The 17,908-nt window shown below is 32.7% G+C and overlaps 2 protein-coding genes across 3 annotated transcripts; one reads left to right on the top strand and one right to left on the bottom strand.

The window, feature by feature from the left end:
• On the top strand, positions 9,971–13,529 carry LOC109352181 (zinc finger CCCH domain-containing protein 30-like). 2 transcript variants are annotated; one of them, XM_019594044.1, is made up of 3 exons: positions 9,971–10,117; positions 10,976–13,106; positions 13,150–13,529. In XM_019594044.1, exon 2 carries the CDS (start codon positions 11,072–11,074, stop codon positions 13,070–13,072), a length of 2,001 nt encoding a protein of 666 aa, XP_019449589.1. In that variant the 5' UTR covers positions 9,971–10,117; positions 10,976–11,071; the 3' UTR covers positions 13,073–13,106; positions 13,150–13,529. The 2 variants fall into 2 exon arrangements, with proteins under 2 accessions (XP_019449589.1, XP_019449588.1); XM_019594043.1 differs by having other exon boundaries at positions 9,972–10,117; positions 10,976–13,529.
• LOC109352894 (uncharacterized mitochondrial protein AtMg00810-like) lies at positions 16,733–17,908 on the bottom strand. Its single transcript, XM_019595077.1, has 2 exons — positions 17,774–17,908; positions 16,733–17,533 (listed from the first exon to the last, which is right to left on the bottom strand). The coding sequence occupies exons 1-2, from the start codon at positions 17,906–17,908 to the stop codon at positions 16,733–16,735; spliced, it is 936 nt and encodes a 311-aa protein (XP_019450622.1).

Raw genomic sequence — 17,908 nt, 5'->3', positions numbered from 1 at the left:
ATGCAGATCCAATATGTCCTCCATGCCCTGCAACTCATACTTCTTCACCTCCTATGAGAAGAAGTAACAGACTCTTTAAACCTCCCACATACTTAGAAGACTACCACTGTGCCTTACTTAACAACACTACCCTGTCTTACACATCTAAGTATCATCTATCTTCCTACATGTCCTATGATAAGCTATCCAAACCATACATGTATAGAATCCTCTCAATATCTTCTGAAACAGAACCTAGAACATACTTACAAGCTATTAAGATTCCTCATTAGCAGGAAGCCATACATAGAGAAATACAAGCTCTGCAAAACAATAATACTTGGATCATCACTGATTTACCCATGGATAAGAACCCTATTGGTTGCAAGTGGGTTTTCAAGATTAAGTACAAAGCTGATGGATCCATTGAAAGATACAAGGCTAGATTGGTAGCCAAGGGCTACACCCAAACTGAAGGCATAGATTACATTGACACGTTTTCTCCTGTTGCCATGATAACCACTGTTAGGCTCCTTCTAGCTTTAGCATCTATCCATAATTGGCCTCTAGCACAACTTGACATCAATAATGCTTTCCTACATGAAGACTTTAACGAAATAGTTTACATGACCCTTCCTCCTGGCCTACCCTCTTCTGGACATAACCAAGTCTGCAAGCTTGAAAAGTCCCTATATGGACAAAAACAAGCAAGCAGACAATGGTTTGCAAAGCTATCTCACTTCCTCATCAAACATAATTACAACAAGGCTAGATGAGATCACTCCCTCTTCACCAAATACTCTTCCTCAAACTAAATCACTGTCATCCTTGTGTATGTAGATGATATTATCCTTACTGGTAACAACACACATGAAATTGCCAACCTCAAAACTCTTCTTGACAATACGTTCAAGATAAAAGACTTAGGCACTTTGAAATTCTTTCTAGGCTTTGAAATTGCCCAAAACAAAACAAAAATCTCTATGAATCAAAGGAAATATGCCCTTGAAATCCTTTCTGATATAGGTTTGCTAGGCTGCAAACCATCTAACACTCCTATGACATATGGAACCCATCTGTTTCAAGATTCCAGTGCTCCATTCCATGATACTCCCTCTTATAGAAGATTGATAGGATGACTCATTTACTTAACAAACACACGACCTGACTTATGCTTTGCTGTTCAACAGTTAGCACAATTCATGGCCAATCCTACAATCACTCACCATAACGTTGCCTTAAAGGTCCTAAGATACATTAAAGGTACCCCTGCTATAGGTTTACACTTCTCAAACACATCAATTGTTCAATTAAAGGCTTACAACGATAGTGATTGGGCTGCCTGCCCTGACACTAGAAGATCCATAACAGATTTTTGCATCTATCTTGGAACTTCCCTCATATCTTGGAAATCCAAGAAACAAAAGACCATTTCCCGCAGTTCTTGTGAGGCAGAATATCGTGCTATGACTATTACTACTTGTGAATTAACTTGGCTTACTTATTTGCTTGAAGATTTACAATACTCTTTTTCTTTGCCTGCTATTATGTTTTGTGATAATCAGTCTGCCATTTATATTGCCAATAATCCTGTTTTTCATGAAGAACCAAGCACATAGAGCTTGATTGCCATATTGTTAGAGAAAAATGTACTCAAGGTAAGATCAAGCTCCTCCCTGTTCCTTCTCACCTTCAACTTGCTGATGCTCTTACAAAGCCTCTAGGAGCAAAGGATTACTCAACAATTCAACTCAAGTTAGGGCTCATCAACATATGTGCTGCCACTCAAGGAAATCACCAATCAGCAATGAACCAAATAACAATAAACCAAACATCAACATTCCACCAAGCTCTCTCATTCATAACTCAAACAGAAGCAAACATAGGATTGCATCAACACACATTCAATTCAGATTTCATTAATAAGCATCAACTTCCTTTGATCAAACCTCACCTTACTCGCATCAGTTCTGCATCAACCAAAGGGGCAGAGAAACCTCCAGCTATCACTTTATATGATCATCACGACATTGACACTTGGTCAATCATAATTGTAATATGTTTTGTATTTGTTTGTTTTAGCCTATGCTTTTATATCAGATGGCTAAGTTGGCTGAAGCTTCTAGTTAAGCCTTCTATGATTAACATGTGTTATAATTGTGAGTTAGTTAATATGTTAGTTAGTTTGTTAGCCTTTTCTCCAATCTTCCAAGTATAAGTATTACTCTTTAGATAGTTTTTCTGATAAGCTTTTCATAGCATTCTAAACTGATCTTTGATCAGGTTTTCATCAATAAAAGATCTCAAGGTTATTCATTGTGAAATTCTGTGTCTTGCTGTTCTTGGATTGATAATCCATTGCTAAGCATAGTTTCTTTCTTTCTTCTTTGAATTAAGTATAGCCTAAAGTGGTTGTTTTGTTATGGATTGAAGTGATAAGAGTTTTTATCTTGATTGTACTTATACTAGCTTTATTGTGTAATTCATCAAAATTGTGAATATAAAGTAGACTAACGATTGTGAACAACAATTGATCTAATTAGTAATGGTTTGATTCTATAGAATGTCTCCAATCTCATTGTAAAAATTTTGTTGAATGATAATCTATATGAATCTCATTTCTAATATAAGAACCTTCTTGATTGATAATATATACCTTATAAGCATTATATTTTCTAAATCTCGAAACTACCTTGGCCCACTAAGTTTGTCTGTCCATTCCATCTTTTATTTATTTATACAGATATATTTTTATATATAATTGAGACTGAAAATGAGCAAAGATACTGTTTTATTCTGTCCTCTATATACGCCGAATGCTATCTTAGTTATGCAAATCCAAACATGTGACATTCATCAAAACCAAACCTGATGTAAATGATAAAATATGGTAGGAGCCATAGAAAATAAAGCTTTTTAATGAATCAAGAAGTATGAAAGAATCATGAATGAGAAAATGAAAACTTTTTATATTGAATTGAGTTACAAAGAATAATGGAATCACCTTTTATATACTACAATGTCTAACTAATAACTAACTAGCTAAACGATAATTAAATTCTTAATCGATCAACGAAAACAATATTACAATTAACAAACTGAAATCAACTAACAGCTTTAAGACCCCCTCAAGCTGAAATGTGTCAAACATTCCAAGCTTGAAATGATTGTGATGAACACCACACATGCTATAATACTTCCTCTTGCTGGTGAGCGAATCTTCGTCTCCCAGTCTTGAAATCTAAACGTGAAATAATACTAACGCTTAACCACCATTTGGGAGAAGCAATCTCATCCAACGCTTAACCATCTTTTTGACAGAAGCAAACCAATCATAACGAATGAAAGAGGGAAATGAGATGGACCTTAATCTTGATCATTATATGTTGCTTCAATGAAGAAAAAATTATACACTGTAATGTTGTGTGTTTAATGAGAGAGATGTAAATAAACTAGATAAAAGAATGCCAAGAAGCTTTCTTGGTTGATGAATGAAGTGATCAACACTTCGAAATGAAAGAAAGATGAGTGAAAAACAGAATGAAGAAGAAGAAGATATGAAAAATGAATCTTCTTAATATTTATATTGATTGAATTGAATTAAATTACAAAAGGGAAAAACCAAAACCTATTTATAAGAAGAGAAACTAGAATAACAAATTAACTAACTAAACAAACTAACAAACTATAAACCAAAAAGAGAATTAATGAATAAAGGCCATCTGTGTTGCTTATGAGCTAAGCAACACAGAATGAGGAATACAAAACAGAGCAAATTGCAGGGCAATTTGCAGCCTGAGACAGAAAAGCAGGGCAATTTGCAGCTTGAAATATGATGAGGATAAATGCATTAAGAGACAATAATTTGGCTTCATGATAGAAGAATGCAGTGAGTTGATGAAGATTGATTTATGTGAGTGAGTAATGAAGTGTGATAATCTTCATCTTTGCTAGGAGAAAGCTGTGATGCTTGCTGTAGGGAAAGTTGTGATGCTGTAGGTGGTGCACCTTTGTTAAGCTCTTGTAATTGAAGGTGATTGTCTGATACTAGAGTAAAAAAGAAATGAGAAGTGATTGGGGATAATAGATGAAAGAATAAGAAAAAAACATAAAGGTAAAATATACACAAAATCTTGGGTTATAACAACCCAAATTTTTAGAAGATGGATCAAACTCAACACTATGAGTACTTTGGTTGAACCTTAGAGCAATGTTGAAGTGTGATGCATAGGACTTCTTGATTGCAAATCATAAATGCACCCACTAATGGATCATTTGTGGTAGTAACCTTTTGGTTGCACTTTTTCAATCTTCCATAATGACACTGAAAAAATTCTTCGTGATGTGATAATGCATGTTGATCTCTCCAATTGTGCAATAATATTTTTTAGTAGTATCCATAGTAATTGCATAACTTTCTGTTTCTGAGACCGGGGCAAAGTGACATTTCTTGATGATTAACATGACATGGTTCTTGATGGAGACAAAGAAGATGGAAGAATGATGATTCTTTGTTGAATCTTGGAAGAGAAGTATAAGCGGAAGCTATCAAAACAATAATTATTACTCTGATATCATGATAAAATGTGGTAAAAGCCATGGAAAAGAAAGTTTTTTGATGAATCAAGAAGTATGAAAGAATCATGAATGAGAAAATGAAAACTTTCTATATTGAATTGAGTTACAAAGAATAAGAGAATTACCATTTATATACTACAATGTAACTAATACCTAGTTAAACGATTAATTAAACTCTTAATCGATTAACAAAAATCATATTACAATTAACAAACTGAAATTAACTAACAACTTTAACATATAGCGATTCTAAATTTAATGTCAATTAGTACACTCACCCACCTTACTTGCATGAACAATTTGTTCATTTTCAATCAAACAGCCTATATTATTTTTTTAAATGTCATTCTCAGCCAATAATAATTATTTTTTTATTAATTATACTCTTATATTTGTTATCGTGGAGAGAAAAAATAATAACACTGAAGTAATAATGTAGTGAGAGAAATTGAAAATAGTATAATAAAAAAGATAATAACAATTTTGTTAAAAACAAATAAATTAATAATCTTCTCTTTAGTACTACCAAGAGTATTCTTTCACCTTTTTGGGTAAGAGGCTAATCTCTTTTTCGGAGTTTGTGATTGCCCCCCAATAAGCGTCACTCTCATGAATTGAATTCTCAACCTTGAGGATACAGTAAAGTCTTACACCACTAGACAAACAACTTGTTGGTGTTGATAATCTTCCTTGTTTGTATAAAAGAACAAAACAAAACTTATAAAAGAAGAACATGATAAATTGTTGGTAATTAATTATATGTGAGTGTTAAATGAAGAAAAAGAAACAATAAATCATGATTCATAATTAACCCATTTACTAAACCAATCACAACTTAAAAAGAACGACCACTCCAATCTATTAATCAAATTATCATATATTAAATACCATTTTGCCTAGTTTTCATTTAATTTTCTACATCTCTAAATAGACACGATTTTATGATTTCCCTTTAGTAGTTATGAGTAGTTATCACTAAAATAAGTTTTATATCTAAGCAATACGATGTCGATTTTAATCTCTCTACGCCAAACATTCTTATAAATTTGATGTTGACTTATTACGATTTTAAAGGAAAACAATATAAGTAAATGTTAGGAAGACCTAAAAAAATAATCAAAAAATGGATATAAGGGACCCATATTGACATTGGTACGTCGTCCATTAGAGGGAGCTAAATAGAAACAATCCAAAATAAGAGACATCATTTTCAATATGACATTGGATACAAGTAACTTTCATTCATTTTCATATATGGGAGAATAGAGATAGGGTGGGGACCCTAATATTTAAGTTAGGTATTGTCTATTTGTTAAGCATTAACCTAAGTTACCTAACCAAACCACTATGCTGTATCTGTTTCCACCTTCCCAAAATCAAAGGTTGTTTAGGTAGGGAACCTTGATTTTTACCTGCTTCTTCATGGCCTAACACCAACTCAGATATATGTTTTTTATTCTGGTAACATATTTTGCATATGAGTGCAAATCCAAGCCCATGCATCTTGTCATTCAATTATTATGAAAGTTAGTTTTTTAATGGGAAAAAACTTTAAGATATTTATATATATTATGTGGGGTATGAACATAACTAGAAGTCTTGAAATACTACAATACACAATATAGTAGGATTGAGATGCTACCTAATGACTAATGAGAATATTGGAGAATCTATATCTCTCTATCTATATATTAACTAATAATATTATGGAACATTTACATATTTTCTTTCTTGAATTATATATGATTAAACATATCTTTGAAAAAACGTATGATTCAATTCAACATAAAGTTAGGGTTACAATCCTCTCTAGAATGAGAGAGGAAAGTATATAAAAACAAAATGAAAATAATAGTATAATATAACATTTTTGCTCTTTAGATAAAATATGATGATTTATACTTTTGTCCTTAAATGTAAAATAAAATTAATAATTTCCTCTCTAATACTTTAGATGATTCTTTTTCATAAAGTTCCGCCAGGTGGTGATTTTTCTTACTACTTCATCAATTAAATTAATTTAGGGAAATATTTTCTACACAACATGTTGCCTATTAAGGCAATCCCATGTTAGTAAAAATTAGTAAATTAATTTTTTAGACGGCTAGTCTATCATTCATTATTTAATTGTATTATTACTTTTTTTATAAGAGTTAATAATAATAATTAACATATGAATGATCAATGATGTACTGATACAATTATATATATATATATATTAAATTAAACTCTAAGATTAATGAGTGCTCTTGATTTTAATAAAGGGACAAAAGTGAGAGAGACAAAAACATGAAGTGGAAAACAAGATTGTCTTTCTTGTTATAAATCCTTCTTTATCAAAGTGATGCAAGTGCCATCTAGCAGCATAAACAAAGCAAAGATTCAATTATTCTTGCAAAGTATAAATGCCTTTTGATATAATATTCCTTTACTTTGGTCTTAATCTTTGCAGATTCTTTGAAGACAATTTTCATAAAAACGGAAGCAATATTTACTTCAAGACACTATAAATTTAATTATGGCTATTTAACTTTTTAATAAAAATACCAAATAAGTGACTGAAAAATTAGTGTTATATCGCATAGTGTAAAGTTAAGTAACATGAAGATTCAAAATATTAATACATAAGTCCTGAAACGTACAAAGTGATAACATTTTCAAGCATGGTATTTCCTTTATTCGCCAAATATATAACATGAAGGTCCTCATTTTTATTTTTGTTAAGGCACAAGAGCTATTCACAAAAAAAAAACTACATTTGACATATAAAACTTTTTTTTCGTTTCGTTGGTATATGAGAAAGCTAAGAACCACTAATATGGATATGACTGATTCAAACAATATTATTTTTCATAAAAGGCACTCGTAACAAAAAAAAAAAAAAAAAAACCAACCCAAATATATCATTTTTAATCTCACAGAACTTTACAAAAAAATGTACAAAATTAAATATTTTAAAGGTTAAATGTAATTAAAACAAAATGAGTTTATTATAATTTGCTTAATACAAAATGATGAAGAATCAACTTCTATATATAAAAATTGACTTTACATCTTAAATATTATTATAGTGATCTTATTGCACACCAAAAATAAAATAAAAACATCCCAGTATTGGGGTGACATTTGGCAATTTTCTAATACAATTTTAAATCTTTTTATTATCTTTTCCATTTTAATTGTTTCATTTAAAAACAAAGTTATTTCTACTTGCTATAATTAGAACTATTTTTCACTTAGTTATATTTGAAATTTGATGATTACATTTCCAATTTCTTTCTATTTAATTAATATAACTATAATAATTACTATGAAAGAAGGAATCAGAATCAACTCATTTAGTGCACACCAACTTGTGCATCAGACAAACCAATATGAACGAGGAAAACTATCTCGGTATGATCGAAGAAATATGCACCAACATGGACCAGAACTGCCTCAGCATGATCGAAGAAATCTGCATGGACTTGACTGAGGCACACAACAGTCTGACCGAGGGAATGTGCATCAGAATGATCGAGGCGCATAGGAAGCTGACCGAGGCAATGTGCATCAAAATGACCGATGCCCATATGAAGCTGGCCGATGCAATGTACATCAGAATGATCGAGGCACATAAAATATTGACCGAAGAAAACAACACCAGCCTGATCGAGGCACATGACACCATGACCATGCCAGGTCAGAACATCCTGACCGATGGCTTTGGGCGTATAACAAACCATTGGCCTATCATCATGACCGAATCATATATCCCTAGCCAAGACTATATATTTAAAAGGCTTCATCAAATATTCTCTTATATTACTAAGCTCTTGTATAATTGACATATTTAACATGTGTCAAATTAGCTTATAGGTTAGTTAGAAAGTTGTTAGTTTAATTAAGCTTTAGTTTTAGTTAGGTTTGATTGCTATATATTTGTGTCTCTTTTTCTTTGTTCTCTTAAGATAATTCAATTGTATTTTTCCAATAATCATTTAATAAAAGTTCATGAAGTATTATTCATCTTGTTGTATATTTTCTTTCTTCTCTTGTTTCTTCTTGGATTGTTAATCCAATCATCTCAAGAGTTCTCCATTTTCTTTGAATTACTATAATGTCACCATTTAAATCTCACCATGTAAGACTAATAATTTCAAGGTTAAAATATGATTTTGCCAATTAAAATTTTATTTAACAGGACTAATTTATTTAACATTTGAAATTTTAAGTTTGATTTTCTTTTTGAAGAGATTACAAACCACTCCATAAAAGGTTTAAGTACTAAACTAAGTCTTTATTGTTATAGGCAATATCATTATAGTGAGACCTATAACAAATTAGAAAAAAAACATTTGGCTCTGAAGTAGTTAAATCGGTCGTTTTAGTTAAATGTTGTTATATTTATGGATGTTGATTAGAAGGGTGCGTCTATAATTAATTCTCAATTCTAAAATAAGAGTAGGAACTTTTTTTGGAAAACTAATCCACAACATGATAAAATATATGTAGTAAGCCCATCACTATAACCAAGATTACCTATCTATTTATTAAGTTATATCTTACCTTGAGGCAAACCTAATTTTAATTCTCATTTATTGTATTTTAGGAGCAATAATAAATTTTACAAAATCTTTCCAACTTGGTTAGACTATAGTTTGATTTGGTGGTTAAATTATTTTTTATGAGTTCAACTTGGTCTAAAGGTGCAAAATTTTAAAATACTTAATAGATGGGTTAATCTTATAGTTTAATTTTACCCTTTTTAAGATAAAAAATTGTATGCATGATATACATCATTCACCATTTATATTTAATCATTAATGAATAGTAGATGATGTGATATATAAATTTTTACACTAACGATATATAGATATTACACTTCCTTTAAGGAAAAGATGTGCATCGGTAATGTAGAAGTTTTATATGATGTGAGTTCATCATGTACTATTTATTTTCAATTATCATTGATTATTTAAAAAATAATACTAACAAATAATAGATAATATATTAAATATATCTAAATTTTTACACTAATAATATATAAATATTAGGTTCATATTATAGATTATTATTCAATGACCAAATAAACATAGCTCTAAGCCTATGCTTTTAAAGTTTTAATTAGTGAAGATATTTGTTGAGGTAGTAGTACTTGGATTTGATTCTACGATCAACACAATTGACTATTGTCCTCACTCTCCACTGATTGGCGGAATCCAAACCCACATTTCATTCCACTTTAATCTCTCTACACATCCACCCCAACCAGTCAACCGGTTCAACCAATTGTCTCTCACTCACAACCCGTCTCAATCCCTACTTTCCCTCTAACCGAAGCATCCGGTCCCCCTTTACCCACTCCAAAATCTTCCACTTCACTTGGACTTCATTTCGCGTGCATTTCATTTTCATTTCAATTCCGTTCCTTATTAAATTCCCCTTCATTTCTCATTTCATCTCCATTTCAATTTGGTTTACGTTACTTTCTCTCTCTTAAACTTTCTTCTCATGTTTCCCTGGTACCATCGATGGAGATTGAAGCCTTAAACTCTTCTCTTGTTCACCTACTATACCGGTAACCCGGTCACTCTCTTTCGCTTGATTCCTTATATGATCAAAATGTGTTGCTATTTTTATCTGATATGAAAATAGATTCATTATTTTCTAATTTTTTTCCTTATTTACTTTTTTTTAAACTTTAACTGTTCTGTTAAAGATGATTCTAGATTTTCCTCAGATCTGCTATATGGTTTTATGTCATTAACTTGAGGGTGAAGCAATTTTTTTCACTAACAAGGTATTCCCAACTTATGGGTAAAAATCTTATGGTGTCGCTTTGAGAAATTGAATCCTTAACATTTTCGTCACTTTGATTATTTGACGGGCCCTTACACCACACCAACGCCTTGTTGGTCAATTCAATTTTATGTTATTTGGTACTAACTTTGTTTCTGTTGTGCCATCTTGCTATTTTTATTAACTGTTTAACATTAAATTGAATAATTTAATTTTTATAATTAGGTTCACTATGTTGAAATTATCATTTAATCCAAGGTTTTTCATCATACATGATGTAGCTATAGTTGAAATCGGTAGTTTTCTTTGGGTTTATTTAGGGTCTTTTTTTAAGGCATAAAAAGTTATGTGAATTTAGTTTAATTGATATGTAAGGAAGCTGAATTCGGGTTTGTTATTGTTGTTGTCTTAGCTTCTGTTTTATTTCATAGGCAAACTAATCAAATGTGTCAGAACTGAACATGATTATAAAATCATAATAATGTTTTTTTGGGTAAAAGTTTGAGCAAATAGGTCTTTAATTATAGTTTGTGCAATTGTGTTCCTCCTTTTGCAAATATTTGACTATTTGTTTGAGTTATTGGTGTATGTGTGATCATTAATAGAATAAATTTTCATGATTGTTATCATGTTACAGTTAAGTAAAGATCCGTGGCGGTCCAGAGAAGTTTTACAAGATTATGTTCCATCTTTTCCATCAGATTTAGGAGTTTCAACTAACAAACCATCAGATATGAAAACACTAACTATTCATACCGAAGATTCTTTTTCCAGCTTGCTGGAACTTGCTTCTAACAATGATACTGAAAGTTTTAAGGCACTTTTAGATAAGGATCCTTCTTCGATAAATGAAGTTGGGCTCTGGTACGCTCGTCAAAATGGATCCAAACAAATTGTTCTCGAGCATAGGACTCCTTTGATGGTTGCTGCTACCTATGGTAGCATCGAAGTTATGAAGATTATACTCTCGCGTCCAGAGGCAGATGTAAATTTGGCCTGTGCGATGAATGAAAGTACTGCTCTTCACTGTGCTGCTTCTGGTGGGTCTGTTAATGTAGTTGATGCTGTGAAGATTCTTTTATTGGCTGGTGCCAATCCAAATTGTGTGGATGCTAATGGAAATCGTCCTGTTGATGTTATTGTTGTTCATCCTAAGCTTCAAGGCGTGAAACCAGTTATTGAGGAACTTCTTTCGGGTAGTGCTTCTGATGTATCTGTTGGCGAGTTCTCTGTTCCAGCATGTGTTATTAATTCAAGTCCTGCTTCGCCTGTGCGTTTATCATCACCTGAAAACACAATGCTGTACTCTCCTTCAGGCTCACCATGTTCTCCTATGGCTTTGAAGTTTAATGATGCAGTTGTTGGATCTGTAGCAGAGAAGAAAGAATATCCAATTGACCCGTCTCTTCCAGATATCAAAAACAGCATATATGCTACGGATGAGTTTCGGATGTTTTCATTCAAGGTCCGGCCTTGTTCGCGGGCATACTCTCATGATTGGACTGAGTGTCCTTTTGTTCACCCTGGAGAGAATGCTCGTAGGAGAGACCCTAGAAAGTTCCATTACAGCTGTGTGCCATGCCCTGATTTTAGGAAAGGGGCTTGTAGACGCAATGATATGTGTGAGTATGCTCATGGAGTATTTGAGTGCTGGCTACACCCAGCACAGTATCGGACACGTCTCTGCAAAGATGGCACTAGTTGTGATAGAAGGGTGTGTTTTTTTGCTCACACCACAGAGGAACTTCGTCCCCTGTATGCGTCTATGGGATCTGCTGTCCCTTCACCTAGGTCATTTGCCTCTACTCCTAATGTCATGGACATGGCTGCTGCATTGAGCCTTTTCCCTGGTTCACCTTCCTCAGTCTCGTCCATGTCTCCATCGTGCTTTTCCCAGCCAATGTCTCCATCTGCAGATGGCATCTCACTCTCATCCGCTGCTTGGTCACAGCCTAATGTGCCAACTCTTCATTTACCTGGAAGCAATATTCAATGTAGTCGCCTGAGGTCTTCTCTTAGTGCTCGCGACATTCCACCCAAAGACTTGAATGTGTTGTCTGATTTTGATTGCCAGCAGCAAGTTTTGAATGACCTAGGCTGTTTCTCGCAGCTTCATCATGGTGGTGCTGTTTCAGTGAGTCGATCTGGTCGGTCTAAGACACTAACTCCGTCAAATCTTGAAGAGCTCTTTTCTTCTGAAATTTTATCTCCCCGATACTCTGACCCAGCTCTGGCTTCTGTTTTTAGTCCACACAAATCTGCTGTTCTCAATCAGTTTCAACAGCTTCAGACTATGTTAACACCAATAAATACCAATATGCTGTCTCCTAAGAATGTCGAGCATCCTTCATTACAGGCTCCATTTGGTATCTCTTCTCCTGGAAGGATGTCACCAAGATGTTTGGAACCCATTTCTCCAATGAACTCTCGTATATCTGCATTTGCTCAACGTGAGAAACAGCAGCACCAGCTGCTGAGCCTTAGTTCAAGAGACCTTGCAGCTAACAACCCTGCTTCAGCTGTCGGTTCCCCAGTAAGCACTTGGTCTAAGTGGGGATCTCCTAATGGAAAAGCAGATTGGTCAGTAAATGGAGAGGAACTAGGTCGTCGATCGAAAATAGCATCCTCATTTGAGCTTAAAAATAATGGGGAAGAGCCTGATCTATCCTTGGTCCAGTCTCTGGTGAAGGAATCTCCAGCTGAGATGATAAAAGAGAAGTTGACAGCTTGCTAATGATATATCTACTGATGGATTGTATTCCAATTCCAAATTGATTCCATTAATCATTCTGTTTTAGGAGCTTGCTTGAACAAATGCAACCTGATCAGCTTATAGTCTAATCTAATTGACCCTTTTACATCTTGTTGAGATAGGTATTTAATTTCTACTAAGGTACACAACATATTCATTTTCTAAATTATTTTGGGATGGCTTCCAGAAGGAAATGTGGTGAAGTAAAAGTAAAAGAGGAACTTTTGCTGGGAAGTAGCATAAGGATATTCTATTCTATTCTATTCTGTTTTTTTAGTAATCTTGTTATTCATTATTTTACTACAGAGCTTTAGGAGTGGTGAAGAGCTTATGTATTTTTATTCCAAATGCTCTGTACCAGGATCCTGCACTTTTCATTGTACTCCAATTCATTATTGCATTATTTACTACATATCTTTACATGTAGTGAAGTTTATTATGCTGTCATGGTGTATTGACAACATTGTCCTGATTATCATGTCATTTTCAAATTAATTATCTGTCCTTTTCTTCTGTATCTGTAGAACTTCCTGAACAATTATACTTTTTAACTGCAGGTGTTTTCTACATTTTGCATTCATGCAATCTGTTTTAACAAGATTCTTTTCTGAGTTTCTTTATAATAACAATTTTTAATGTTTTAAAAGTTTCTTTGTAATAACAATTTTTATTTTCATATAATCATATTGAAAAAAATATACAAGATGATTCATTATCATTGTGGACATGGAATTATATGGCGGTAGTGAATATTTTTGTCCTTTTATGGTGTGGTGTGTGAAAAGCTGAAGGATTATGTTAGAAAAGAAATGTCTCTAATTTATTGCATAAATTTCCCGATGATTATTTTTTGTTGTTGATGAACTTTATCTTTTTTCGATGAATTTTTCCTCATGATTATATAACAATAATAGGTATGTGAACATGACAAGGAAATGGTCCCAAGTGTAATAATATCTTTCTTTTTCTTTTTTTGATGAGAAGCGTAATAACAACACCACCTTTCATAATTAGAAATTTGAATGTTATCCAAGCTGTAAGGTCACTGAATTCTAAATTCGCATGCTTGATGATAAATAAGTGGACTTATTATCTCTTTCAAACTTTAATTTATGGAAAGATTCTCTTATTTTAAACTTATAAAGTACAGGGTGCCACTACTTTTCTCACCATTTGTAATGGAGCAAGTCAACTGTATGATTTTGAAAAAAAGAAGTGAAGTGTATGAATGAACAAAATCTGTAGAACAGACTTTTCTTTTTGGGTTTAATAAGTGGCTTTTCTTTTGATCAATGATGCTAAGCATGTGCGCTTCTCACTTCTAAATATTATGGATCGGACATTCATCTATATCTGAGGACAACTTACATAAACCATAAAAGAACATGAAAGCACGATTAATTTCATCAACCTACAAAACTTAATTTTTTTTAAGAGTATAATATCTATGTATTGACAATATAAAAATTTATACAGAATAAGTACATCTTTTCACTATTTATTTGAATTACTTTTATTTAAAAATGAAGGTTAGATTATACAGTAACAACATAAAAATTAGTATAAGCATATTTTTTTTAATGTATGTTTTCCAGTTGTTAACAAGGTATCTTAATCTTTTCAATAAAAAAACAGTTTTTTAAAATTCATTTAGAAATTAGTTACCACGATATTAATGAATTTAATGATTTTGAATGCACAACTTTACATTATCATATTAAATTCCTCAACCATATCAATGAAATCCAAATCCAGCATTGGGCATAGATGTACTAGTACCCGACACTGCCACTACATTTTTAACATGCTATATATCACATTGTTGCGATACCCGGACCGGACCAAATGGTCCGATTGATTCGACCGTGATCGGACTTGAAAATGGTTCTGGTTTATAGTCTTAACCAAATGAGGGGTTGTACCGCTTTGAATCGTAGGAATTCTGGACCGACCATATTAAACCTGATTGAACATGAATAACTAAGGAAGTGAACCAGATGATCCATATAAAATTTAAAAAAATTAGAATACTACTCTAATGTTTTATTTTACCCTGTTCAAAAAAGATGGAAATATGTTATTTCAATATATTATACATAATCATTAATTATATAAAATTTTGTATTTATATATAACTATATATTTATAGATAAAAATGATAAATTATATATGAAATCATCTTGTCCGACTGGATAGTTTAACTGTTAAATCTAATACATGACCTCTTCCAATTTGATGTCCGACTCAAATTTTACAAGATTGCTATATATATATATATATATATAGTATAACCTTATTTTGAAAACAAAAGTAATTTAATATAGTGTTGTCAAGGTTAATTAATTGTCACTCCTAAACCCATAGTTAATGAGAGAAAAAATGTGATTCTTATTTCCAAAACTTTTGATGTTTTTTTTTATCTTATATAAAATCTCTTGATATTTTATAAAATCAAGATAAGTTATATGTTTTTTCTCTTCAAATTTTACCCTTATTTATTTAAACATTTTTTCCTTTTTAAATGTACTACTCTCTCTTAGTAACTTTCTCTCCCGATCATATCTTCTGTCTAATAATATTGTGTCACTCCATGTGGTATGCGTTCTGATTGGTCAGAAAAATATTTAATAATTAAACTTTTAACTTAAATATTTTTTCAACCAACAAAAAATCACGGTACATGGAGTAATACACAATGTGAGACAAAAAGTATGCTCTTTCTCTCCGTACACCCATGAATTTGGAATGAAACTATTCTTTCCACTTTTTAGTTATTCTAATAGAGTAACTATTTGATATCCCATTATGTAAAAGCCTTTGGGTACCAAAAAGAGAGAAGTTGTGAATGATAATAACAAGTTTTAAAGGAAAAGTTTTTCAAGGATGTCTCATTCCTACTTTTTTAGTGCCAGTCTCAAAAAGATGGCATAAACATGAACTCTTTTGATGGAAAAACAGAATGAGTGAAGGTAAAGAACATAACCACCTTTCACCTTGAATCAAAGAAGAAGGCAAGAATAAAGAGATATGAGAACCTTTTAATATGAATATACCTTAGAAAACTTTATTATCATTCTTGATTCTCAATAGGAAGAGAACCAAAGATTTATAGCAAAGATTTACAACAGGAAAAGAACAGAAAACAGAACATTCCTAAAAAGGAAAATTTGCTAAAACAGAAAATTGCCATAACGGCTAGTTCATGCCAAAAAAGGAAAGTTGGAAAAATCAGTTTAAACTAATACTAAGATATGTCTCTTAATTGCTTTCTTCATTGTTGGAATCACGTTGGATCGGTTTGCGGTTTTTGTTTTGGACCGGTCTGGATTTGAACACCCCTAGTTCTGATTGTTGTCATTTTGACAATATGGCTAAATGTTTCAAGGTAATCAAGACCAACTATTTGGGTATACCCTTTAGCAACTAACCTAGCTTTGTATTTGTCTATGGTTCCATCAGATTAGTGCTTAACCTTGAATAATCACTTGCAACCTATAGCTTTCTTATCTTTAGGGAGTTTAGTGAGGATCCAAGTATGATTCTCATTGAGGGCTTTAAGTTAACCACCTATGGCAATGTGAACATTTGACATTCCAAGCTTGCAAATGAATCGATTGAAAAGGTCTTTGTGTAAAGCTTTGGTCAGGCTGCCAATTGATTTTCGGTAGAAATAGGAAGGAGATGAACCTCACCATATTGAACTCTTTCACGGATTGAGTGACAATCAATTTCGATGTGATTTGTCCTTTCATGGAAGACGGGGTTGGAAGCTATATGAAGAGCAGATTGATTGTCATAGTAAAGCATTATTGGAGTAACATGATTACCTTGTAAGTCAGGAAAACGATAACTCAACCACCTTGCTTCACAACCAGCCAAAGCTAAGGCACGATACTCAGCTTCTGCAGAGGATATAGACATTGTCTTTTGCCTCTTACTCTTCCAAGAAATTAAGGCTTTACCAATGAAAAAACAAAAGCCTGTGATTAACCTCCTAGTGTCAATACAAGATCCCCAATCTGAATCACTAAAACTAGTTAGCTTTGTTGTGTTCTGGGTTGGAAAGAACAAACCCTGTCCAAGAGCATTTTTGAGATACTTGACAATTCTCAAACCCGCTTCATAGTGCATGTCAGTGGGATTTGCAAGGAATTGACTTAAATGACTTACTGAATATGAGATGTCAGGTCTTGTATGAGTGAGATAGATCAACCTTCCAATTAGCCTTCTGTATTTGCTAGGATCAGTGAGGGGATGACCATAATTTCCATGTAAATTTGCATTGGGATCCATAGGAGTTGAGCAAGGTTTAGAGCCAAGGAATCCAGTATCTCTTAAAAGGTCCAATGTGTATTTTCTTTGGCATATGTTGATTCCTCTTGCTGCTCTAGCCACTTCTATTCCAAGGAAGTACTTCAATTCACCCAAGTCTTTGTTTCTGAACTACTTGTTCATGAAGGCTTTAAGTTGAGTGATTTCTTTCAAATTGTTTCATGCAACCATCAAGTTATCAACATATACAAGAACTATAGTAATACTGTTATTAATAGATTTTGTAAATAGAGAATAATCAGCCTTGGATTGAGTGTACCCGTATTTAGTCAAGATGGTGGTGAGCTTTGCATTCCATCATTGCCTGCTGGCTTGCTTTAGGCCATAGAGAGATTTTTGTAGTTTATATACCAATGCTGAATTTTGAACAGATAGACCTAAAAGCACCTTCATGTAGACTTCTTCCAGCAAATCTTCATGTAAAAAGGCTGTATTGACATCCATTTGATGGATGTGCCGATTGTTAATAGCAGATAAATCTAGCAT

The sequence above is a fragment of the Lupinus angustifolius genome, chromosome LG07 (assembly GCF_001865875.1).
Source record: "Lupinus angustifolius cultivar Tanjil chromosome LG07, LupAngTanjil_v1.0, whole genome shotgun sequence".
NCBI lineage: Eukaryota > Viridiplantae > Streptophyta > Magnoliopsida > Fabales > Fabaceae > Lupinus > Lupinus angustifolius.
This window is presented reverse-complemented; position numbering and strand designations above follow the sequence as displayed.